This window comes from Xiphophorus maculatus, chromosome 23, assembly GCF_002775205.1.
Source record: "Xiphophorus maculatus strain JP 163 A chromosome 23, X_maculatus-5.0-male, whole genome shotgun sequence".
In the NCBI taxonomy this organism is placed as follows: Eukaryota; Metazoa; Chordata; class Actinopteri; order Cyprinodontiformes; family Poeciliidae; genus Xiphophorus; species Xiphophorus maculatus.
The window spans coordinates 19,841,279-19,867,306 of NC_036465.1; the positions used below are offsets into that span (position 1 = coordinate 19,841,279).

Consider the following 26,028-nt stretch of genomic DNA (forward strand, 5'->3'; position numbering starts at 1 on the left):
CCCGCACCTCCGTGTCTCTGTCCGATTACCATCAATAAAGATCAGAACTAGTGCCACAAAATATAAAAAAAAAGAAGACATTTTCATAAGCATATAGCCAAATGGAGGTCAGCCAATTAGAACAATTAGAAGCAAAATATGTTTGAAAGTTCTGTGAAATTAAAGGGACCTTGAATTTGTTCAATCAACAAGCATTTTACCAAAACCAAACAAAAACAATCTGCTTCAGGGCACAAACAGATGTGTGTTTGGTTAATTGTGGAAAAAGAATTAGATCATGCTTTGTGCCAGAATAGTTGGGCTTTGCTTTCTTAAACCTTATGAAATGTGAACAAACAAGCACGAATAAAGCCACTGAAGCTGAATAGGGTTATTAGTCTTCTGCTCTCAGGCAACAAATTTGTGTATTAGATTTTACATCCTCCAGGGTAAACTCCGTGAAGCAGTGCTTGACTTGACTATTACTGAGAGTTTTTGAATGTTTAGCCGAGTTCCTCTCTTGTGTTTGGTTCCACAATCAAAGCTACATTGTTTGGGGCAGAAATGTAATTGTTTTTTTTTTTAAGTTGGTGGAACTCTGAATCACATCCTCTGATGATGCCAAGTATTTCCCTCGGTCTGTAATTAGAAAGTGTGGTCAGATACCATGATAGAGCATGATCAATGATTTTGTGTGAGAATACACTCACTCAAAACATAAGTCCAATTAGTCTCTGCAGTTTTCTTGCACTCAACAGCTCCCTTTGCCACCCAGGTAAATGATCAGTTTCACATAAAAGCAAAGGCTGAGCCACTGTGCAAGAGATTTTAAAACTTCCTCAAAGCTAAGTTTAACTAAATTACTTTCCACTTTAAGTAAAATTACATCTAAACATAAAAATGAGCATCCTAAAACTTAAACATGAGTTTTTTTTTTCTCAATGTTGTAACATTAATATAGCACTGCAACACAGATTCCATTGCAAGATAGTCTTATTGAGGTGCTGCAGCTCAAACCATATTTTAGGAAACGAAAGTACAAATAAATATAAAACTATTCCTCAAAAAACAAATTTCTGTAACTATTCTAACCTGAGATAAAGTATAAAAAAAAACTTTCCTTCAAACAATTAGCACAACTGTTTCTTTAAGGGTAACAGAAAACATAATCTAGGTTTGCATTAGTAACAAATATAATCAGGATTAGTGTTCCCAAACATGTGGAAAACATGGGTACACATTACTTGGAAGTGGCTTTAGCAGTTTTCAAATAATAGCACCGTGGGTTGATTTCCTTCAGCATTGTTTGACCTCAACTGGCCAATGAATGGTAAATAAACAAAACAGCTGAAAGACCTATGACCCATGATAGCTACCATAATAGAGATGGATGTGAGGAAATCTAGGCCACCAGTAATATTTAACCTGCTGAGGTCGGAGTAGATAGCATTGAAGGATCAAGTGTCTCCATTTGAGAGAAAATCAAGGTCAAGGTTGTCATAGGCTATTTGACTGAATTCCCTTCTCAGCCCTAACATACAATGCATATAAGAAACATAAATATATATATATATATATACATATATAAACCAAACAAATATTGAATATTGAAGTCATGCTGAAGTTAATCAAAATAAAGACATTTGGTACAGATTTACCCCTCCTTGGCAAAGAAAGGTACTATATTTCTTTCAAGAGATTGAATCATTTCTTGAGTTTCCCTCAAAACTTTGATATCAAAAGACAACCAAGTGCCCTCTGACAGGAAGATTACATCTGGACATAAACCAATGCTTTTTACACCACTTTTCAGTAGCTAAACAATACACAGTCTTGTAAATGGCTTTGAGTGGCTTCAGTGAGAGGTCTGCATCAATGCAAATGCATTATAGCTGCAGGAAGTCTAAGTATTTGCATCTTGATAACCACCATTATATAAGCAGCATTATACCTATATGTGTTATTTTCCCACCCACGCGCATGGATATGTTTCAGTTCTCCATTTTCATTTATTTACAGAACTTACAGTATCTGAAAAACTTTTTGAACAAAATACAAACTCCTAACAGAAACAAACAAAAGAATAAATAACTCAATAATAAACTGGTATGTGTGTACTGTAGGCTTGGGTGTTCTTTTACATTATGTTTGATGTCCTGTACTTACAATTGTTTCATAGAACAGTTCACAAAAAAAAGCCTCCATAAGTAGCCCGATGTGAGTATGAAGAACTGAGTGTCTCTCCTTATTTATCTCTCCACAGACACACACACTGCAACCTCGGGTGTGTTTGTGGGAGTTTCCTGCTGAAGGAGAGACCTTCTTTCCAGAAGTCAGCACTCAGAGATCGTAAGTAAATGCTGTATTTTCCATTCTATTTTGTTTTAACTCTACCAAATCCCTATATTACTGCGAGAATCACTGAGTTAATATATTGCAGCGAGACGGTTTAATCTAGAGCTGAAAGGGCTATTAGACAGAGCATGGGTTATGTGTGAGGCAATATCCTATCTCCGTCTCTTTTATTTTGACCTGACAGGAACACAAAGGCAAATAAAACCTAATTGTACAAAGACGAACTGCCAAATCCCCTATCAATGAGCCGCATCCAAAAGCTGAATATTTTCTTAACCGTATATCCTCTTTATCAATGTCTGATCATACAATAATAAGCCTTTCAAAGTGTACCATGAATACCAGTGATTTACCTCTAACTTTCTCAGCCTTGCTGACTTTCTTTAGAGACATTATGTTCATCTATTCAAAGCTGTGTCTCGATGGAAATACTCTGTTTTTATGACACTGCAGTAAAGGTGCGATTACTTCAACAGCAGTGATGTGTGTGCTTGTCCGCTGCGGCTTTTGCTCACATCTGCAACTCTGCATTGATTCTATGCCAGACAGCTGAGCGCCAGGACCGAATGGGGTCCTCTGTGATGGCCCAGTGTACCTGCCAGTGCTTAAACAGAGCAAGGGACTTTATAATAATGCTGTAGGGCAAAAGTCTGCAATCAATAGAGTAATCAAATCTGAAGCAACCATAAGCGTTTAAAAAGAAATGTACTTTAAATCCATTTAAATGAAGATTACAAATGCTTTTTTATATTTTGTCTGTGGTATACCAGTATTAAAGTGTTTCTAAGCATCCATTAATCTTTGTGTTAATCCATCAGTGAAGCCAACACTGTATTATGCAGAAAGAGTAAAATGCTTTATCTAATTACCATATTAAATACAATTTCTGGAAACATCAAAAACATTTTGCTCTTCCTCACAATGCTTTAGCATTATAATTAATTCACTGGCCCATTTATTGTCTCGTCGTGGTTGCCACTTAGCGTAGGTAAAACCTCTTCTCTGCTGAATCACTGCCACAAATCTCACCCCACTCTTTAATACAGATCAGTAGCAGGGAAAATTGAAATGGAAAATGTTCCTACTTAAGTCATAAGTCATGTGTCCAAATGTAGCATTCACATTTAGAAAATCTGAGGGAGAGCTCATAACGGTATATTTACTTTCAGGAACTGTCCAAAAGGAGGACATTTCTGGTTTCATGTGATCAGCTGATAATCTATTTCTGATCGGGGGGTTTTAAGCTTTCTTAATGCAACATATGGAGATTGTTAATCAAATAATGTTACCTGCTGTATATATTCATGCAAAAAGTTTTGGTTGAGTAAGAAATGTGTTGTATATTCTTTAGTAGGACATTTCTTTAAATTGGCAGTAAACTAGACTGCTGATGTTTTGCAGGTTTTTCTTTGGTACCTGCATTTGTTACTTGCACATGACCATATTCAGCAAAGACTAAGTTTTATCATGCAACAATGCTAAAAGAATTGTGATCATGAAAGGCTGTCGCATTTTTGTCATGGTTGTGATGTAATGAGTAAAACCATAAATACATATGGGACTGAGCAGTGCCCAACATCAGTACATTTACTTACCAATAGGTACTAATGTGATAAAATTAAACTATAAAGGTTCCCTTATCTCTTCATGTCTTGCTTGAAAGGAATCATCATAGGTTTTGGAATTCCCATCTGTTTTACGAATCATTACACCCGTAATGTAGCAAGAGAAATATTTCATTAATCTGCAATAAGCAGTAGACCAGAGTTAAAGTCCAATTTTATCCATCATTTTTCAAATTATATAACTCTACTGCTTTATGCCATACATAGGTAATTCCAGTTATAATAAATATGACACAATAGGAATATGGAGCTATAAGATATTTTTAAATGTGGTGGACAGCACAGCAGGAAGACTCACCAACTCACAGGCATAAGAGAAAAAATATTTCATTTTAGGAGGTAAACATATTTGACATTTTCCTCTAGTTGTGCCCAACAAATAAAGTGCCACTCTTGAATATCTCAGTGTTCCCACTGGAAAGGAGAGGCTAGTGTCCTTCAACACTTCACACTGATCTGAGCAAACTGACGAAAAGAGAAAGCCACAGAGCACTTGGCAAGCTGATCAAACAACACCAGAAAAGACATAAAAAAATATTGTGTAAGGAATATAACAAGCAAATGTAAAACTATTTCTATTCTAAACACAAGAGAGTTTGTTTTTCTGCATCTCTATGTGTGGAATTATGTTCTAGCAAGAAAATTCTTATGCAATCTCTGCCTTTAATGATCTCTGAGTTCATGAGAAACCAAGCTAAAGAACAGCAACATCTTAGTCTTTAAGGATCCAGCATGTATGAAGGCTGTGGTTAATAAGCAACTGTCAATCAATCAGGCATATTTTACTTGTGACAATAAAACATTAAAAATGTAGAGCTAGATCTTGGACCTTACATTAGACCATATTCAACCAGACACAAAATGTGTGCAGTCAAGACCCTGTGCGCGCTTCGACTTCTGAAATGAGACACAGACTGGGGGCTAAAGTGGTGGCAGTGGTTCATCTGGGGAAGACAATTCACCCGCCTTGGTCAGACGTCCTGCTGGAAAAAATACCATCTGCTGAAAGCCAGTCATAATTTTGGCTCAACAGAAAAAGAAGCTTTACATTCATCAAGGGGAATTGAGATGATGTAATATAAAGTGGTTTTTTTATTCTCACATTACTATAATCTAGAACAGTCTGTTTTTACAAACTAAATGTTCTACAATTTTATTTTCAGCAAATGCTTATTTCCAAATTAATTAGTTAAAGGAATGCATCATTCCATGAGGTCAAAGGACCACCATCAGTGTGTGTATGTGTGTGTGAAGGGGTGAATGATTGAGTGTAGTGTAGTACGCTTTGGGGTCCTTTGAACTTGATAAAGTGCAATACGAGTACAAACCATTTCCCATGCAACCTGCAGCATTAATTACTGATTAAGAAAAAAACATTTAGACACTCCAGTCAGATATTGTTTTTAACGATATGGACCTGGAAGCCTTGTTTGATTCAAATAATAAAATATATTAACATTTTTCTCAACGTCTTTAAATCCTTCCCTGGGATCACTGTGTTTTTGGCTAAAGAGAGGGCAGTGATGTGGGCGTGATGTGTGTGTTTTCTTGCAAATGTATTTAATGCAATCTGCTTTGTGAATCCATTGCAGAAAAAAATAAATCTAATTGCAGATGTAATGCAATTTAGAAAATTGATGAGATTGCTGTGCTTCATTAAGTCTTTATGTCTGAGACATACAAACATTTCAAAATAGCCTCCCAATAAAGCTGTTCCCTGAATCGAGCCTGTGCCAACGAGTTAATCCTGAATAGTAAATGCTTTAATACTGGCTCAGGTAGGAATCCCATCAGGTCAAGATGTGTCCCTTACTATTTTGTTGCATCGCTGATGTGGAAGCAGACCCAGCACAACAGTTGCATCAATAAAATTGATCAACTTGAATTTACACTGTAAAGGTCTCTCGAGTTGTGCAGCAGGATCATCCTGCCACACTCACTCCATACGCCCTGTTCAAAGTCACAGCAAACAGCAGCAGTCAAATGAATCCATCAAAGGCCAGACTGGTTTTTCCTTGTGGGAAGCATTTACCAGATCAAAATGAACAGACAGCTTGTCCGCCTCTTGTAGCTTATTCTTATCTTACGCCTGAAAGACTCGCTCTGCTTTATCCCTGGCCTCTCCGTGCAGCTACAAAGCTTGACTTTACTATGTTCCATTCTTCCTCTGCTTTAATCCTACATCTCCTTCCTGACTTCTGTATACACCACACATATGTTTTGTTTTCTCCTTCTGCTCCTTGACAGTTGAACGCTCTGTGATGGTGAACCCCAAGAAACCGTTGAACACAACATATTTATCTGGCCCCTTGAGCTCAGAGACAGTGAGTTCCCTTGGATTTTTTTTTTCCCTCCACTGTTTAGAGAGAGAGATGCCAGCATCTTTAGAGTGATCACACAGCTGGGCTTGTGCCAACGAGGCACTGGAAGAAGAAGAAAGAATGTGGTGACATCAGTGTTGCTAATCAAAGCTGTGTACTGCGAGACTACAGTCGGCCTATGAAAAATAGGCAGTGCTTCCTTTTCTGTGAGCTGGACTGGATTAAAGCCAGATCTTTTGTTTGGCAGAGATGACAGAGGGATTTCTGTGCCAATATAAAACCGGATGTGTGTGACCGTACATGTGTGTGTCTTACAAGTTGTGGGTGTGATCATCCCCTGATTCATCAACATGCTACACGTCTTCTGTCACAACAGTGACGCTGAGCTTCTCTGTCACGCTGGGTGACACAGCACTCCAATTAATCACAGAAAAGTACCACTAGTGAAGTCATTATGTATTCCCAGAGTTTCATCTTGACAACCATTTTTCCCAGTAAAAAAAAAAAAAAACACTGACACAAAGCTACACGTAAAAAGGCTTGAAGGCATGGCGCTAATGAGTAAGCAAAAGTGGCAGTTGACAAAGGAAACCATGAATGAAACTATGAATATGACGCTGTCGGTTATGATTAGACCTACTCTCTAATTTTATACAGCTTTCATCCTGGTGTTGCTGACTCTTTTTCTTTTTTATCTTTGCTCTAATTTTTTGTTCTCTTAATTTGTGGGATAATGAATAAAGAGTTGTGGGGCACAAACTTAGAGTAGCAGTGAGATCTATAGTTTGTCACAACCAAAATATAAGGTCTCTGCTTCCTTTGGGTGGTAGATTGTTTTATTTTGGTGATAAAATAGAAGCACCAATATACATAATAAAAGCTTGGGGCTAATATAATAAAGTCTGATATGGATGGTAAGCTGCTAAATATAAATATACAACGATTGGCCATTTTACAAAGTACACCTGTTTAATTTCTTATGTCAAATAACGAATCAAGATTTAAAAATCATTCTGCACATGAGGTTATGCTTATTCTATACAATTCAACTGAAAAAATATACACAAAGCAAACAACCTGATTGCATAAGTGTGTGCAACCTTAAGCTACAACTTTCTTGAGGAACAGCTTGATTCAGTTTTAGCATTTCTTTGAATGTCATCCAACATCTTGACTTGTAAATGTTTGCACACTTTGTGCTACAAGGATTCCCCAAATCTACCAGATTGTGAAGACATCTTTGGGAGAACCCATAATTTCTTAGGTTTAGTTCTGGACTCTGGAATCTTTCATTTTCTGCTGGTTAAGCTATTATCTTACAGATTTGGGTGTAGGCTTGGTCAAATTGTAACCCTGAATAATACACATTTATTTTTATCTTAATTTTTCCAGCAGTCACAAAAGATCTTGGGTCAGAACTGACTGATATTTACAAGCATTTACAATTTTCTCTCTTCTGAAATAAACCCTAGTTCTGAAAAATATACCTGGCTGGTGATGCTTCCATCATAGTGTTTTACTGTGGGAATTGTTTTTTTATTATTTAGTATTGTTTTTGTGTCTATGTTTTGGACATTTCTGCAGCTCCAAAATGATTACTGTCAGGCTCTCGGCAGGCTTCCTTACAAGTTTCTGTCTTTCGTAAGTTTTTGAACAGAGTCCAGTTTTTATATTTTGTTGTTCTCTGCCTATTTTATTTAGTTGCTGAAGACTTTCTTCCATGTGCTAATGAATTTGGTTGTTTTTTTTGTATCCTCCTGATTTATATCTTCATACATTGAGATTATTTCTGATCCTCTGCACTCTCCCTGTAAACTTTGGCTTTTGCAAAAGAATAAAAATTAGCAAATGTTTTAACATGGCAGGTGAAAATTACTTTAATTTAATTGGATTAAAAGGTCATCCGAGTTATCTGACTGGCAACCTCTAAAATCTCTGATCTTTTTTTTTTTCAGATGGATTACCTTGGGTAAAAAAAAATGTTGGTGGCTGAGTTGATAATGGACTCGACATCATATGAGATGAAAAGTAAAATTGAATAAAAGATTCAGAAAGATCAGACAAGACCAAACTGAGTAAATTGGTTTAATTCAAACCTTATGCACTGTTGAAGCTTTAAATAAAGAAAGCCATTTCATTGTGGTTAAATATTTTGAACACGATGCCAGCAACACATTTCAAAACTCCTGGCAAATTAGCATGTTTACAACTGTGTTGCATCACCTGTTTCCTACTCGCACTGTTGTAGAACTGAGCCACTTTGTGGCTTCACTTTGTTGCATTCACATTTTTCCTTAAGAAGAGGCAAATATAAGTGGCTCACTGCACGCAGGTACACTTTTATTACAGAGCCTTGGTTCGGCTTTAATTTCAGTTAACAGATTTATATACGTTCCTGTAGAAGAACAGAGGTGGATCCAAATTCAGATTCACAGTCAAAGGGAAAGAAATGAGGAGAAAATAAGTAAAATTGTTAAGTAAAATACATCAAAGTTAGGGTTCTCTATCAAACTAGAACATTGTGTAACATTGTAATAATGGCACAAGGTGTGATTAAAAAAAAGAGGGCTTGAGGTCAATTCAGGCCTATTTGCACCTTCGTTTTGAGGACACATGATGTTTTTCTGTGCCTTACTACTTCATTTTCTTACCTTAAAATAATCTTTGAACTTAGCTTTTGTAAATCGGCTAATTTCTATTTGCAGGTCAATATTTTGACCGTTAATATTGAACTGCAAATAAAAATACTGAATTCCTATATCTAATTTAAATTAACTCTTGATCAGTTTTGGAAGTTTTTATTCTTTCCTGCATTTGTTTGGTTGTGATTCTGATCTCAGTGTAGGCCACTCCACATTATGAAACACATTGTATTATAACCTCAGCAAATTCCCGCTGGAAGATGAGGCCGAAACAGCTCATTCACTCCGAAAGCTTTTTCTTTATTTTTTAATGTTTTTTGCTACTCTTCTCTCCTCAATCGATTTGGCTATTTGGAGGCCTGATCATGTGCAGAACTCACAAAATTGTGCAGACATGCCAGTTGTACAGAAATTTATGCATTTTAAGAGTTTTGCAAAAGTCTCAACAGAAATAGCTCAACAGCGCCCCCTTGTAACCTTTTGAAAAAAGCCTCTTCATATGCCTTACTTCATCATAAACATATTAAATTTGGTTAACATGTAGAACTTTCCAAGACCTATACAAAACTTGCTTGCACCCATGCTGTAAAACAAACAGGAGGCCAGCCATTTTGGAATGAACCTACGATTTTCAACAATTTTTACCCAGTTTTAGCCTCTGCGTTTGATCAAACTCCTTCCCGAGGTTTTTATCAATCAGCATGAAAATTGGTGAGTTTGGTCAAAAGGCACCAGACCTCCAAAGTTATCAAAATCCTGACTTTTCATGCTGTTGAAGGGCCGTGGTCAAGCCTCAAACTTCAATTACGTCCCAAAAACTCAAATTGTTATAACTCCTGCAAAGAAAGGCACACACCTTCTGTGGTTGGTCCTCATTTGGCATCTAGGAAATTTTAGTGATCAAGCTCCATGTTTTACTTTGAATGGTCTATATTTGACTCCCTTATCTTGATCAACATCAAACTGTGCTCAGTGACTGAAGACAAGTTGGTGTAACTCAGTGCACAGAGACATCTGGCGAAGAGACCAAAAACCCCCAAGACAATCAAGAAAAACTAACTCAGCCATAAAATGTTTATTATTTAATAAACAGAACAAAAACACAGCCGATAAACACAAGGCACAAATGTAGTGCCACATCGAGTGTGTTCTTCTAAAACTTTGATGTGTTGTTATGAATCAATAATGTATCCACACAGATGTGAAAATTTCTCGGGGCAATCACACAACCCAGTAAACTGTAATTTAAAACAAAAAACGTCTCTGTTACTTCAGTTTTCTACTTTCCCATAGTCACTGTTGAAACATTCTCTAGGCCACATTTCTGCATCTTCTTTGCATATATGTTTTTTATTACATTACTGAGCTTTTTATTTTGTGATGCAGCCGTTAACTGTGTCCACCGACTATGTTTTTTTTAAATGTTCTTGAAGCCATACATAAATTTTCCCGCTTGTTTTTAATGTAGTGTTGCCTGTAGCCACAAAAGATCAAGTCTATTCAATAAAGCTTCCCAGCATATGGAAATTTCTCTGAATTCGCTAACGATTTTTACAATATTATATACAGAACAAAATGAACCCGCCACAATTATTCGTAAATTATCATCTTAAATTAGTTAGTATTTTGGCCTTGGTCTTTTAGATAGTGAACTCCTTCCTATCATTATAATCATCTTTTTCTTTACTTCATATCGAACCTTGAAAACAGAAGTGAAAATATAAGAATGGAGTAATAAGTCCCCACAGTGTGCTAAAAGTATGACTATTTCTGCTTTATTCTCTGGGTTTAGCTGTACTCTGTACACCGTGTTGAACACATTCATGCAGCCACTTTTTCGAGAACTTTGAAACGGAATAATTGCCTTTTTTACTTGATGAACTTGAAGCAGTAGCCTATTTCATAAGGGCATCGTCTAATGGTGGAGTCTTTGGGAATTAAAGAAGTTACCTGCATTTTTGGGATATCTTTAATGCCCAAAACAAAATCAACACTTTCCATCAAAAAGGAGAGCTTGCAGGGAAGATGAAATAGCCACAAGAGCTGCTCTGTGTGTTGGTACAGCCATGGTTCAGCTGTTATAAACACAGAGGCAGTCCTTGTGGATACCCATTATTGATAATCTTTGCTTTCCCCCTAACTTTACACTTGACAACAACGCCTTCTTCATCATCACTTTAAGTTTCAGCAACATTTAGAGCTGGGCTGATGAAGCCACAGCTCAGTTCATTCTATAACTTCTATATCAGATAGGTAAACAAAGCCAAAAAAATCCAGCATGAATGTTGTTTTTAAGATCTTTGAGTGGCTATTTTCTCACATTTTGTTTAAGAGGTGCTTTAAACGTCTGCATCTACAAACACAATTCTAAGGGACTACATTAGGTTCAAAATTTCAGACTCCTTTTGTTTACTGATGACAAAGACATTGCAAAATGTGAATCAGTCCAGTTGTTTTGGGAAGAAAACGGGAGAGAAATGAACAGATATCAATAAGCTGGGAGATGCCAGGTTCCATTATAAGATAATCGATGTGCTGAATAACAACATGACCTATATTTTTCAAAATTTGGTGTCAGACAAAATATGGAAAATTGATGAGAATTAAATTACGTAGAAGCAGTGAACTTCCAACAAAATGTTTCGGTGGTAACCCCTGAATGCTGCATAGTTTTCTAAATAATTTAGCAGGAAAAAATGGAATGGAATGAAAGTGGTTTGTGAAGAGTGATAGGTATTTTCTCAACCTATATGAAAGGAACCACAGACAACGTTACTTAGTTTTCAACCAAATTCTTGCAAGAATTGAGAAGGCACAGAGGCTCAGCTCCTACAAGCCGATCTCTTTGCGTTCTGCCATTCTGCTGCAGAACTTGTCTTTTTATTAGCAGGGAAAGGGAGTGAATGGAAAGTGGGAGAGTGATCTTAACAAGAGGGGGGGCTACCCTGATAACAAGGAAGGGGAAAAACAGAAACTAAATTCTACACACAGACAATTTTACAACTAAGGAGTATCTCAAGAAGATCTCCTAAAGAAGATTTAGACATCACCTGCAAAAACACGCTTGAGGTAAAGGAAAGGTTAGTTATGTCTTACACACAGTTTAACAAGTTCCTCCTCTCTGGTGTGAGAACACTAAACCTTTAAATAAAAACCAACTAGTAATATAAAACTACTAATGTAAGAAAGATAACAAAACATAATAATTCTAACAAAGAGGACTGAAGAGAACTGGGGCAATTAGTAACTATATATTTGATGGGAATCTGCAAGCCTGCTGCATTATTCACCACAACTGGAAAAATGACCTCTATAATAGCAACATGGACGATGTGAAAGTGTCTTGTAAAAGCATAGGATTTCTATGAAATCCAGCATGTGAAATTTAGATTTTTGGTTTGGGTGGAAGCAAACCGTGATGGGTTTGCACCCACCCACAGCAATATTGAATTAACACGAACAGCCACTTCGTTCAGATCGGTACTTCTGTCTTTACAGTTGAGGATTGTTGTTTACAGTGGAGGCAATGTCCAGTAAGCTTCATAACGTGGAACTGCCGTGTTGCATACCTCATGGCCAAACGTTCACAATTGGGTCAAATTTAAAACTTCAACAGAGTCGGTGCCTCCAGGAATCAAACGATTCTCAATAGCTGAGAGCCCAGATCCTGTGTGTGAGCAAAGTGCAGTACAAGGGGCTGGCTTTTACCAGGCTGGGAAGCGATACCAAAAGAAAACGATTTATGAGTAGTGAAGATGTTTGGAAGGCAATAAGATTACAAACTTCAAAGAATATAAAATATTTGTACTAGTTTCAGCTCCACTTACAAAACTAATCCTTTCAACGGTTTTCTTCAGCCTCTGCATACATGTTAGCCTCCATCATGGCATGTAAAGCCTGTGTGTCATGTTCCAGCTCAAGCTCAGAAATGTTGTACTCCTCGCAGCCTAAACGCTCCATCTCTCAGATCTTTCTTATGGACTTATCCATTTGAGTTGTTTTCCTCGGGGAAAGAGTTTGTCTAACCTGATGAGAATGCTACAAAATCCATGTTAGAATAAATCACCAGTCAGTTGTCCAATGTTGCATTCCTTAACATCTACCTAGAACTTGTTTCTCTCAGTACATGCTATTTGTTTATTAATCTCCTCACCATATCTCATAAATTTTTCTAATAGCAACATGGATGATGTAAAAGTGTCATGGTGTTTCTACAAAATCCAGCATGTGAAATTTAGAATTTTATTCTTTTTTATTATAATTAAACAGTTGCTGAAAAGGAAATGTTGCCTCTTGTCATTTACTTTAAATGATTTAAATAGACTGTTGATTATAGCTTTAAGGCAGAATGTCAATGAAAGCTGTAACATAATTGTCATTTTGTAAGTATAGCTCAAGATGTAAATTTAACAAAAATGTAACAATATATATAATATATGTGAGCTTTTTATTCTATAATGTCATAAAGATAAATGTAAACTCTGAGGCAGCAGTTTTCAATTCAAAGCAACAATGCTCTTCAACTAAGCCACAGAACAAGATGTTCAGACTTACTTAAAGTTACCAGAGGCTCCGTTTTCTTTAACTCTTTTGAGATTCACATGCTTGACGGCAGAAAACTGACACAGAGAGACAAGCAAAGCGAAGAAGAAAAGAGGAAAACAATCTCAGATTGGTTTGGAAAACAGAAAACCGATGCCGCAGATTCGTACTACAGCAGCCTCTGAGGACATTCGAGCAACCGCACACACACTTTCCATCCACAATCCAATGTGCAAAGTGCTCTCATAAGATGAGAGGAGCAGTAATAACCTTCAGATAAGAGCGTCAGTTTGTCAATATTAACGGACTTAAATAAAATAAATAAGGTGCAAAGTTTGTGAATCAATGTAAATCACTGCAATAAAAGGAAACTTCCTGTCAATAGATGGCTCTGAATTTGACAGCATGCGTTTGTCTCCAGGTATGCCTCAGAAGCGTTCAGAGAGACGAGTCGGCGATATAAAATGGTGATGATCTAGTCTCAGGTGTTTACGCGGGGTCTGGTTTTACTCCTCACAACCTCTCCTCGTTCATTCTTCCCTGAAGCTCAGAGCCGCACAGATGCCGCTTTGCTCCATGTTCCGCTGGTTGCTATGGTGACCGCTGACCGAAGGAACATGTAAATTATGGCCTTCCACGTTGGAAGGTATTTTAAAAGAAGTGGGAGGCAATTATTTTATTTGGAGAAAATGTCGAACGGGATTACAGGCTGCTGAAAAGAAACTTGCTGAAGATTTCTGAACACCAGCAGTGGTGAAACAACCAGTACACAAAGGAGGTCCAGGTAAATTATTAAAAATTCAGTTCTGCTACAGCCTAACAAATATGTGATTTTGTAATGTTTAAAAAAAATAGCAAAAATAATTCAGTTGTTTTATACGTTTTTAAAATATGTGCTATAAAATAAGTTAGATATCCAAAGCCAAGCACATTTTCAGACATACTTTTATCTGTATTTTGCTAGATTTTATGCACTGGGTATTTTTTTTTCTTCATTTATCTTTTATTGTTTTTCATCCATACTTCTTTACATATCAGGCTGTTTGTTTTCAAAAAACTGGTTATTTCCTGAGAAGTAACCAGAAATGGTTATTTCAGTTATGGTTATGGATATGACTTTTATTAATTTAGAAATTTGTCACTATTTTAAATATTCTTAAAATTCAGAAGAGGGGATAGTTTTGCTACATTACATATTTATTGCATTTGGCAAATAGTTTGTATATAAAAGTCCTATTGTCTCTATATTCAATATATGAATTGTTTGGTTTACTTCAATTAAGGCCATTCTTTATTTAACTCCATCTTCCTCCCACAGTCCAAAAATATGATTGTTGGGTTAATTGGTTAATCAAAATTATGCGTGTGCATTGTTGTGTGCTATGTGTGTCTCTGTGTTGCCCTGTGATGGACTGGCAAACTGCCTGGGTGTAGCCCGCCTCTCGGCCAAAGACTTCAGGAGATAATCATGACCCTGCAAGGATAAGCGGGTATAGATGCTTCAGCATTGCATAGATGCAGAATTTGTTGTTGTCAGTGTGTTGATGTCCTTAAAAATTGTCTGATCCTCGTTTTGTCTCCTCTTGTACATTTCTCATGCAGACAGACAGACTTGCTTGTGCGTGTTTGTTTTGTGGCGATTTCTGGAGCATGAAATAAGCTTTCCGGGAACAGTGACGACGAGCCCGGATGGCGTCCCATGGTATTTCTTAATACACACAGCTCTCACATTAAAATTGTAAATGTCAACTCAAAGCTTCTGGCTATTCTTCTTGGTTTCCTCCTGGTTATGACTCTTCATGAAACGGGGAGATGTCATCAGGATTATGCAGCCATGGGCCATATTTTTGGGAATGAACAGTGAATGAAGGGCTCGGGGTAAAAGAAAATCTCACGTACCGAATCAACACAAAAGGCAATTTTTACTCTTGAAAAGCTGAAACATGAACTCTCAACATTCTTAATTTCCACCCTTTTTCAACTTTTTCTTCCTCCCTCTCACACTTAAGGGTGTGCACTGTTGTGTGCGCTGATTTTGATGCGTGTGAAAGTTCTTTCATGTGCTCTGCACTGATGAGCCAGGAGCAGGTAGCTTGACGATAAGAAACATATCTGAGCTCGACACCTGTTCACCTGTCTCCTGACTGACTACACAAGCTGATTGCAAGGGAAGTGTCATTCATTGTCAGCAGGGAAAACTGTAATGAGGGAAGTAGAGGTGGTATGCAGACTTAGAAGTTCAGTTTTGCTGCTGTTTTTCTGCAAATATGTCACAAACATTAATCAGCAACCATACACAAACCATCACTGTAAGTACTTTTACATTTTTCAATTTCAGAGATAAAGAGGACAGTGTAAAGTTTTGAAGATTAAGCTGCACACGGCCCAAAAACTACTTATTTATAACTATGGAAGCAAAGGTTGCCGCATTTCATTCATCGCAGCTTATTTGACCATTGCAAACATGGCTTTCCCAGCTACTATAAATGTATTTGTATGCACATACACAATGAAATAATCTGAACGATCTCCTTTTGTGTTTTGCACCTCACGACGTGGATGAATAAATTCTCATAAATCTTCATCTTTTTCAACTTTAATCCTAAAAAGTGCACTTACTCAACTTGTAATCCCAGTGTTAGCTTCAAATCCAAAGGACTCAAAAGGCACTCTGTGCACAGGACATCAGTTTGGTCCTCTTGGTCAGCATTTTGACAGTTTATAGTCTCCGCAGGAATATGAACACGCAGACACAGATGCGTAAACAAATACTGATGCATAAATCTTTCAATGGACCTGTCACAACACCACCACTTTGTAATCAACACTGGTTTCTCAAACTTCACACACATGGCTAAGCACCGGCTATCACAGCGGTGGAGAAAGGCGGGGAGGATACGAGCTGTGACAATTAGCAGTGACAGGGTCTTAGCCTCAAGGAGTGAGGCAGTGAGCAGCTAGTAACTACCTTAAAGCCACTCCACCTCTGCAAGTTTCCGGCTGACTCAAAGATGTGAAATTTACCATAAAATGCTGAGGCAGACAGCAGCATTTTCTCCTGCCATTTGTCAGCTTGAGCTCCCAGGACTTTATAAAGACACATTATGCTGTCTATAATAAGAAGCAAGGAAGTAGAAGAAAATACTGCAAACTTAAGGGATTGGTGATATTACTATAAAGCCAGTACAACTGTGGTGAAAAGGCTACATATACCCACCAAGCAGAAATGTTATTGAAATATATATTTTAGGGGTTTAAATATTGACTAGAAAAGTCCCTCTCCATTAAATATCCAAAACAATAATTGGGTGCACAAGTTTGAATTTAACGTGGATTTTCTTCAATCTACACAATTAAAGTTAGACATTCAACGCTTCACTAGAGCCCCTTTAGTAAGCTGCAGAGCACAGTATTGACTGAAATTTTAACTGCTCTTTTGAAAAGATGTAGCATCAGACGCTTGTCAGAAAGTGCACGTCTATTTTCTATTCTGGTGAGAAATCTAGTTTAAGAAGATTTATTCTGTGGCATAATAAATTCATTTGAATGTAATGGGTAATATTTACGCTTCTTATGGTAGGTGTATAGATGAGATGCAGCTTTTATTTATTTATGTGACACTGCGTAGACAAGAGAAAATCCACAAGAAATTCAAACTTGTACACCCAGTTCTTGTTATTCTTATTCTTTGAAGTTGGTAAGTTGTTATTCTATTGAGAACATAGCATGGTTCAAATGTTTAATTAAAATGGGAGGATAAAATGGCATTAATATCAATGAGTGTAAAGCATCTCAAAAGAACTGTAGCTTAAATAAAATAGATCTAATTTTGCTATTTATGATCCATCTTTATTAATTTACCAACATGAGAGCAGAAAAGGGTGATCTCTTAAAATGGTCTTGCAGAAAGCTCAAAATGATGGGCCGCACACTAGTATACCTGCAATCTTGTTGGTAATCTCCACACTGGTATTGATTTTTCCCCCCATGCTCAGTAATCACCCTGTGGTTGCTGATACAGAACGATCTTATTGACCTCACTGTTAACAATGAAAAAAAACAAAAAGTGCTCAATTTTTGGCTAATTCATCACAAATCCTAGCAGTCTTCATACAGTTGCCCAGCCATGATTACAAATATTATAAGCATTTGTTTACTTTCTATCAGGTACCTTCCAGAAAAAAAAAAAAAAAACTTTGAGTGTTTTAAGCTAAGAAAATCTGGAGGCGTATAGCTGTAAGGGAGTACATGCAATACAAGCAACCTGTGTTGGTGATAAGGTCTATAAATCATGACTAAAGGTGAACAGCGTCAGAGCAGCAAGCACCAGGACAACAATTACATATTATTTTCCCAAATATGGAACTCCATGACTAACGTGTGAAAGAAGACTGGGCAGGACAATGATAAATGCAATCAGAACTGCATGCAGTCAGCAGTTCTGCTTCAATACAACAGTTGAGACTCCTAAAACGTGCCCGACCACAGAAAGCTGCATATTCATCTCCTGCCTAAGGTGCATTAAATGGATTAAAGCACCAAGAGCAGCCAAGCATGTATTCATTTCCTCCACACTGAAGGTGAGAGCAGACAGCCACCAGAATATTATAGAGTGCCTCAATGTCTCAGGACCATCTTTCCAAATCAGAGGGAAGATTAAATATCTTCTTATGAAGTGAATTTCATGATGGATTGTTTTTTTAAAAAAAGCTTTTAAAAGCTTTTCCACCTTATTTGCAGTCACACAAAACAGTTATAACATTGAAATGTGATAAGTTTATCAGCCACTAAGGACATTTTTCTTTTCTAGAATTGAATGGGTGAAAACAGATGGACTTTTTGGACAAACTTTAGCTACTTCATTACAGAGAATCTCTGATATTTCCCTTTGGATAGGATAGGCTTTCTTGGTCTGCTGTGTGTGACAGGTCATTAACTTGCTAATGCTTTCAGCTACTGTGCAGTTTCAGAAACACTACTGCAGTGGATCAGGCATACTGGTCATCTGAGGATACCGGGGTTCTGGCCAGGACCTGGCCAGAACCAGACACACAAAGATAGATCAATGTTGTAATGAAGAGAGAAAACAGAACAGCACCAATGCTGGATATATAATGCAGAAGATTTACCTAATTTTGCACAGCAAGTTGCTACTGCTAGTCCTTATAATAATGGCAACTGTAATGTTTTTGCTCTGGCTCAGTTATTTAATTCTATCTGCTTGAATCAAATCAAATCAAGAAAATCAAATAACCAATTTGATTCCTGGCATAATGCAATGCACAAAACAAACCAAATCCAGTTTAGCTACTTTATTCCTGTTGCCCACAATGCTTTGCATGCATTTTAGGCATTACTTTCTACAATTATACTGGAGCGCCATTCTGATGGGAACATTAAATGTTTCACTTTAAACGGGATAATATAGTTAGGTGAAGTCAAGTTTGTTTGCATAGTTTTCAGCAACAAAGCAGTTGAAAGTGTATACCAAACTGATGTCCACTGTCATTCAAAGATTTAGAAGATTCTGGCATATTCACATCAATTTGTATGAATGAAGAAGTTAAAAAAATAATTGATAAAGTTCAGAAATGCAGTATTTGCACAGTAATGAGATTGGTTACGTTTTGTTGATCGAGGTCAAATCCAAACTTGTGGGCTTTAAAATAGATGAAGAGCTCAATCAGAGGCTTAATGCCACACATCATTGGGCTTGGGAATACTATTAGGAGAAATGCAGAGGCAGGCCATTCCATGCAGCTGCAAAATCATAAAAAAAAAATCAAAAATGTAATTTATTAGCAGGCTAATATGACATTTTCTAAAATGAAATAAGGTCAGGTAAGATAATTTTATTTATGTAGCACATTTTCAGCAACAAGGGAGTTCAAAGTGCTGTTGTACCAAACTGATAAGATAAATTTCCCAAAATTTACCCAAATAAATTTGGGTAGTAAATTATATCACTATGTGTAATGAATATCTAGACAACGAATGTAAATTTTTGAGTTGAAGAATTATTTTTAACTCACTTTTTCCAATGATATGTACCTACATACGATAGGACAAAGAACTTTCTTGTTCCTGGTCAGAGCACTAAAGCTGCTACATAAAACACATGCTATGTAGTAGGAAAACCTAAAATTTCGGTTAAAGGGTCGTTACGTTCAGTATATAGTGTCCATTAATGGGCTGTTGAACATGTTTTATCAGCTAGATAGAGAGAGACACATTACAGAAACCTGTGCTGACACATTAGAAAAGCATGAAAAAAAAAAAGAATAAAAAAACTGCTCGCCACAGCAGACTTTGGTCCAAGCTATGTGGTGGATGAGTGGATCCTACCTGGGCCAAAGCGTGCAGGCTGCAGGAGCATAGCATCTCAGCAGGCTATATAATTACACACCCTGATGGCACAGCCACTTGGTATTCTCTGCACACCCACTAAGACATACCAGGCCTCGATAAGTCAATGGTAAGAGAAGGGAACAGGAAGCAGAGGGAGAACTATTACAGACGCTTCAATCAGCGAGACCTCTGACAGCGGGGAGCCTGGGTCATGAATCAACCCCTGACTGTTGCGTGAACCTGAGGCATGGAGCCTTTTGACAGGCAGAGCCAACATGCTGCGTTAGAGGAGGAAATCTGACATTTTACATTTAATCTCTGATGAGTGGAATCATCTCATCAGGTAAATAAACAGCAGCACTCGTCAGGCTTGAAATCTATTGGAAAGCAGCAACAACAAATACAGAACATGCTCTGTGTCTCACTGAAGCTGGGTTAGGGGACCACACAAATCATCTCATTACAGAATTGTTCTGGATTGTCCTCAGCTTGTCATTATACATTTAAATCAGCAGCGAGCCGTTGTACCAAGCTTACTGATATTCTCTTTTCAGCTCATTATGTTGCTGTGTGAAACCGAGCATAGAAGCTCCAAAGACTGTTTTCTGTGCAGTTAAACACAATGTATGAATTAATATATTACACGCAGAGGGTTTGCGAAATGTGTGTTTACACTGTGGGAAACGGATATTAGGCCGAGGCGCAAACACAGAAAGTGTAGATAGTGTGGGAAATGAGCTGAGTACTGCAGACTGCGGAAGGAGAGCACTTTATTGGTAGTTACAAAAAGGGCGGAGCAGGGAGGGGCATGTGGGTGATATCTCATGGGTCGGAGAACACCAGAGAGAGGGAGGGTGAAGCAGCCATGCTGTACTTCTCTAAGAATGAGTGTCATTCTGAATCGTTCCGCTGTCAAGCAAGCTGCAGAGAACTGTTTGCTTCAGTGAAGGGTGACAGCAAAGAGACAGAGCTGCTCTGCTGCTGTCACAGCCACTCTGCATTTCACTTTCCAGACGTGGGCGACTGCATGATATAAATGGCTATACAGGCCGCTGGACCTCTGCGGCCATCCGTGCTATTTTTTTGTGTGTGGAAAAACTACAACATCTCTGTCTGGGCTGTGAACTCTGTGAGATTCTCATGGTATAATAGCCTTGAAAAATAACTGTTTATTTGTATTTGCACACAAAAGCATTGGAGTAGAAACACCATTATTTTTGCTGCGTCTAATGTACTGACATATTGACATGATATAAAAATTCTATCAAACATTATTGTACACTATGTTTAAGCAAAAACGGGAGTTTTAGAACAGTGTTACATTATAGAGTGGCAGGTGAGCTCCATTCGTTTTCACAGAAACATTTCAGAAACAGCCAATTGCGGGTGCACTACCTGATGCAAATTTATTGCAACATCACTGCTAATCATTTAACTATGCATTGTTTCCTAACAGTGTCTGATGCTTAATTTGGTGGCTAAGTGTAAAGACATTAAGAAACTACATGCCTACAACGAACCTAAAGCAGAAAGAAATAACTCTCTTGAGTACTTCATTACTTATTGCAAGTCATATCATTATCACATAGCAAGCAACATTCACCAACATCATTACATATTGTTTGTTTTGGTAATATTCTGCAGTTCCTTATCAGAATATTCACTTTCAGCTGAAAGTGAATACGTTACTCCATACCTCAAACAATTTTGTTTTCCACAGTACCTTCTCTGGAATCGTATTAAAATGATTTCAATTTGTAGGAATGACATGAAAAGCAATTTTAATGGCGCTGAAAGCATCACATTTTAAAACCTTGGCATACCTTGATACCGGTAACCAGTCCATTTCTACTGTGAACAAGACCCAATAAAAAACATCAATTAGGAATCGAATTTGTAAAGATCAGGTGTATTAGCCTTCACTGATAGCCTTGTTTCATAACCAGCATTTAATACTAATGCCTCAAATATACTATCCATGAAACTTAGAAAGACAGAACTGGAAAAGAAATGTGCAGTAAAGAGTTACATGAGAGAAAAAAGTTCAACAATATGCAGAGTCCAGGTAAAGCTCAGTATTGGATTTATGCCAGAATACAAGTGGCTTCAAAATGTCTCAAGAGAAAGCAGTCTCTTCTAACTTGCTGATGCAAGCCTCAAAACAGCAAAAGACAAACATCCCAAGACCCAAATCATAGATCCAAAAGAAACCGTCAGAGAAAACAAATCTCCTCTCAGTCACTGGGAGCTGATGGCTGATCATTTATGTCTTGGTTTTTCATCTTGTAAGCATTCGATTTCTTCCCTGTAACTATGTAGTTTTATTTTAGGACTGTGTCTGTATTGCCGCCCTTTTGCATCATCATGCCATGACTTTAAAAGATGCAAACATATTCAGGGGTGCTGGTAAGGGGCTACAATATTGAAAAATAGACTGTTTTAATTAAGAAATAGAAGAATATTATCTACAATACATATACAGTATTATCTAAGTATAACCTTAGTTTTGATTTTTATTAAAATTTTTCTTTTACATGTATCGCAGCAGCAAGCAAATCTGAGTTTGAATGTTAGAAAAACACATTTCTATTTATACATCTTTGAGCTTCAGCTTCATGGTGCATAAAGTAGAAGATTTTCTCTATATTCACAATATCCCAGCGTGGAGACGATTTAGCTTTGCATTTGGCCAGTTCCATCCCTCTTATATTAGAAACCAGCCACTGCTGCAAATTTAAATCTGCTCATACTGTCCAGGCTTTGTGGCTTTATAATGCACCACAGGTGTGGAAAAAAAAGTAGTTGAAATACTTTCTGGTAAAAATAAATTTCAGCCTACTCACTGTGGAGAGAAAGCTGTAGATATATTTAAAAAATAAAGTCCACATTTCATGGGTTTACAAATGACTACGGCTTGAAGCCCGCTGCCAAGAAAACACAACAGAAGCTTGAAAAACCCCAAAACTGATCCCCAAGATGAACTTACCAAAGGTAGATTGTGGGACTAAATCTGTCCAAATATTTTAGAAAGGACCTAAAATGTGAATCACAATTATGTTCAAGTGTGAACATTCCAGTCAAAAATGATTGACCTAATTAAAACAAAAAAGTAGGAATATTTTCATAGACAACAACCTGCTAAAACCTGCATGTTACTTAAACAGGATGTTTTAGGATTTTATGTTTCAGTAAATGTTTTATAGTGTCTTAATAAGCATATCATTTTTAAAAAGCTTAAAAGGCTTTGATATTTTCAACATTCTTTATACTTTATGTTGGCTGAAGCCATTTTTAAACTCAACAATAAAACAGCAATTTAATATTAGGGTAATTTTTTATTCTTCCAGTGACTGGATAAATGACTAGAACATTTTTCAGTTCTCTTTCCAATACTTCAGTCAACACGGAACTAAATAAAATAGCTAACCATTTGATTAAAGAGTGATTAGAATACTCCTTTTCTCCTTTTCACAACTTATCATTGGAAATTAAGGTTCCATTTACTCTGCAAACAACTCGTTTGGCAATTATTCTCTCAGCACAATCAGGCTTCTCTTTCAAATTAACATTCTCCCATATATATATAATTTATTTTCTTAATTACTTCAGTTATTTTTGATGAATAGCTTTCAGAGATAAGCAAATTATCAAAGACTCAATGAGAGTATAGTTTGGGTAAAAGGTCAAAAATGTAAACATAAATCATTTTTCTTGTCAATGGCTTGGATTTCAATGGGACAACCTGTGTAAATTAAGGTTAAATAAATAAATAAATCCAGCTTTTGCACAGATCATGTTCAGGGACAGTGTGTTTTTATTCAATGTTGATCATAATATGTGCTTAGCTTTGAACAGAGAGAAACTGTGCCTATGGAGGAAAGACGTATGAGATGCATTAAGTCTTGTCACTTTCATCCTTGCTAGCATCTTCTTATTTTTAAAAGTACACAACTTAAGATAATGACTCTGAGAGTATTCTTTCATCTTTAACTGTTTCTGTTTTGTTTTTTTTTCCAATTACAACTGTGATGGTTATGTGCAATCAAATTGCACGTACACTTTGATTGCACGTACAATCAAGGAGAGAGACCTTATTTGTGGGGTCTCTCTCCACATATAAGAGGTTCAGTTATATTTATTTAGCTTTGGACACAAAACCCACACAAAGCATGTAAAACAAAACTGCTTATTACTCTAAACATTAAATGAAAGAAACCCAACAACCACCATTTTCCCCACAAGTCTCAAATATATTTACACACATACACACACAAATTAAACAATAATAAACAATTCTTTAACATAATGTGGGACGTTGCTCCAGCTTTTTTCGGTTCAGTTAAATTCAGTTCCAAACGATAATAATAATTCATTTCAAGCGTTGTCTGGCTGGCTCTGTACTGGGACTAAGGCTGGAGTCCCTGGAGAGGAGGACACTGAAGAAGGTTCTGTCTATTATGGACAATAAACAGCACCCTCTCCACCACATAGTGGACAGACAGCGGAGCACCTTCTCACATAGGCTTCTCCAGCTCCGCTGTCGTAGGGACAGATACAGGAAATCCTTCCTGCCACATGCCATCTCACTGTACAATAAAAGCTAAATCATTGTTCTGCACTAATCAGTCCAATTTTGCACAACTGCACTGTGGCACACTTACTGTACATATATTTACATATACATACTGTATCTGCATTTTTTGAATCTTTGCAAGGACTGCTCTAAGCTGCTTTTTATATTGACAGCATGTTATATTTTATTTTTATTTTTATTTTGTCTACAACTGCTACTCAGTGGTGGTTGTTGTGTGTCTTGTCTCTATGCTGCTGTAACTGCGAAATAATATCCCTGCTGGGATGAATAAAGTAATTCTATTCTATTCTATTTTATTCTATTCTATTCTATGCTATTCTATGTTCCTCACCAGTTCAATCCGTTAAAAAAAAACTCCACTCCATGTTTTGAGTGGCCAACTCTCTGTTATTCCTACATCGATTTGATACAGTAGGGGCGTCCGCACTTCCAATATCAGCGCCTTCGGTCACTTTTTTCAGCCATTAAAACTGTTTAATCTTGTTAACACGTCGTGACCTGTTTTTCCGAGCCGCCTTTAAACGCAACATGAGCGCCACGACGCTAGCGCTGGGTTTAAACCTGTGCGGCAGCGAAGGAGACCTGCTGCTGCTGTGCAGGTGTGCACAGGTGTGTGTTAGAATGATGGTAGCAAACCAGCAAAACACAAAGTACTTTGCACAATTTTTTCCCAAAACTAACTGACTGAGTTGAGTAATTCTGTTGGATGCAGGTTATGTTAATCCTACATACACCATGCTCAACAGGAGAGGGCCCACCTTCTCCAGCTCTCATCAGCAGGGGTGTCAAAGTCCAGTCCTTAAGGGCCGGTGTCCTGCAACTTTTAGATGTGCCTCTGCTGCACCACACCTGAGTAGAATAATTAGGTTATTAGCAAGGCTCTGGAGAACTGATCTACACAAGGAGGAGGTAATTAAGCAATTTCATTCCTGTGTTTTGTACCTGTGGCACATCTAAAAACTGCAGGACAGCGGCCCTTGAGGACTGGACTTTGACACCTGTGTGATAAAGGCTTGGATCCCTGAAATTATATTCTGCCTCTCATCCGGGCCCCATCTACTTCAAAGATTAAGTGGAGCTGCAAACAGTTAATTTGTGAAGGTTGGATATAAATTTTTTGCATGATGGAGAGGGATATTTGTTTGAATATTCATACTTGTAATGGCACAGTAAGTGAGGATCTATGGCACAAAGACACCTAAGATTTACTTTCCTAGCGATCTAACCCATGGTAAAACATTTATTATGCTGCACAGCATGCCTGTTTATACATAATCTGCAAGTACAAACAACAGAACACCTAAAAAATCCTCTGTCACAATAACAGAACATAGCAAACGCACACTGAGGGAGGGAGGTTTTTAATTATTGATGCGTGAAGTAGGCATATACATCATTTTGTTCTGTCCATGTTATGAGCTGTATAAACCGTTTTCACGATTCATATCATGAGCAGCAGAAACGCATCACAAATGCCCTAGCAAAGTCTGAGAGTTTATGTCAGAGTTAGTCCGCTGTCATTCATCATTCATTTGTCTTGATCAATGTGCTGAAAAAAAAACAAAGTGACTCACTGAGGAGGGAGGAAAAAGACAGAGGAAGTTTGGAGTTCAGAACAGAAT

General features: G+C 37.3%; 1 protein-coding gene across 4 annotated transcripts in view; it reads left to right on the plus strand.

The window, feature by feature from the left end:
• The window catches only part of frmpd3 (FERM and PDZ domain containing 3), a 95,462-nt gene that overhangs the window by 45,160 nt on the left and 24,274 nt on the right, over nt 1-26,028 (plus strand). For 2 of the 4 annotated variants that reach the window (XM_023328565.1, XM_023328568.1), the window contains exons 3-4: nt 2,243-2,328; nt 6,207-6,283. In XM_023328565.1, coding sequence (XP_023184333.1) covers nt 6,221-6,283 — 63 coding nt within the window. In that variant the 5' untranslated portion in view covers nt 2,243-2,328; nt 6,207-6,220. Of the gene's footprint in view, nt 1-2,242; nt 2,329-6,206; nt 6,284-15,071; nt 15,167-26,028 lie in introns of those variants that run through there. The other 2 variants (XM_005795355.2, XM_023328566.1) reach the window with 2 other exon arrangements.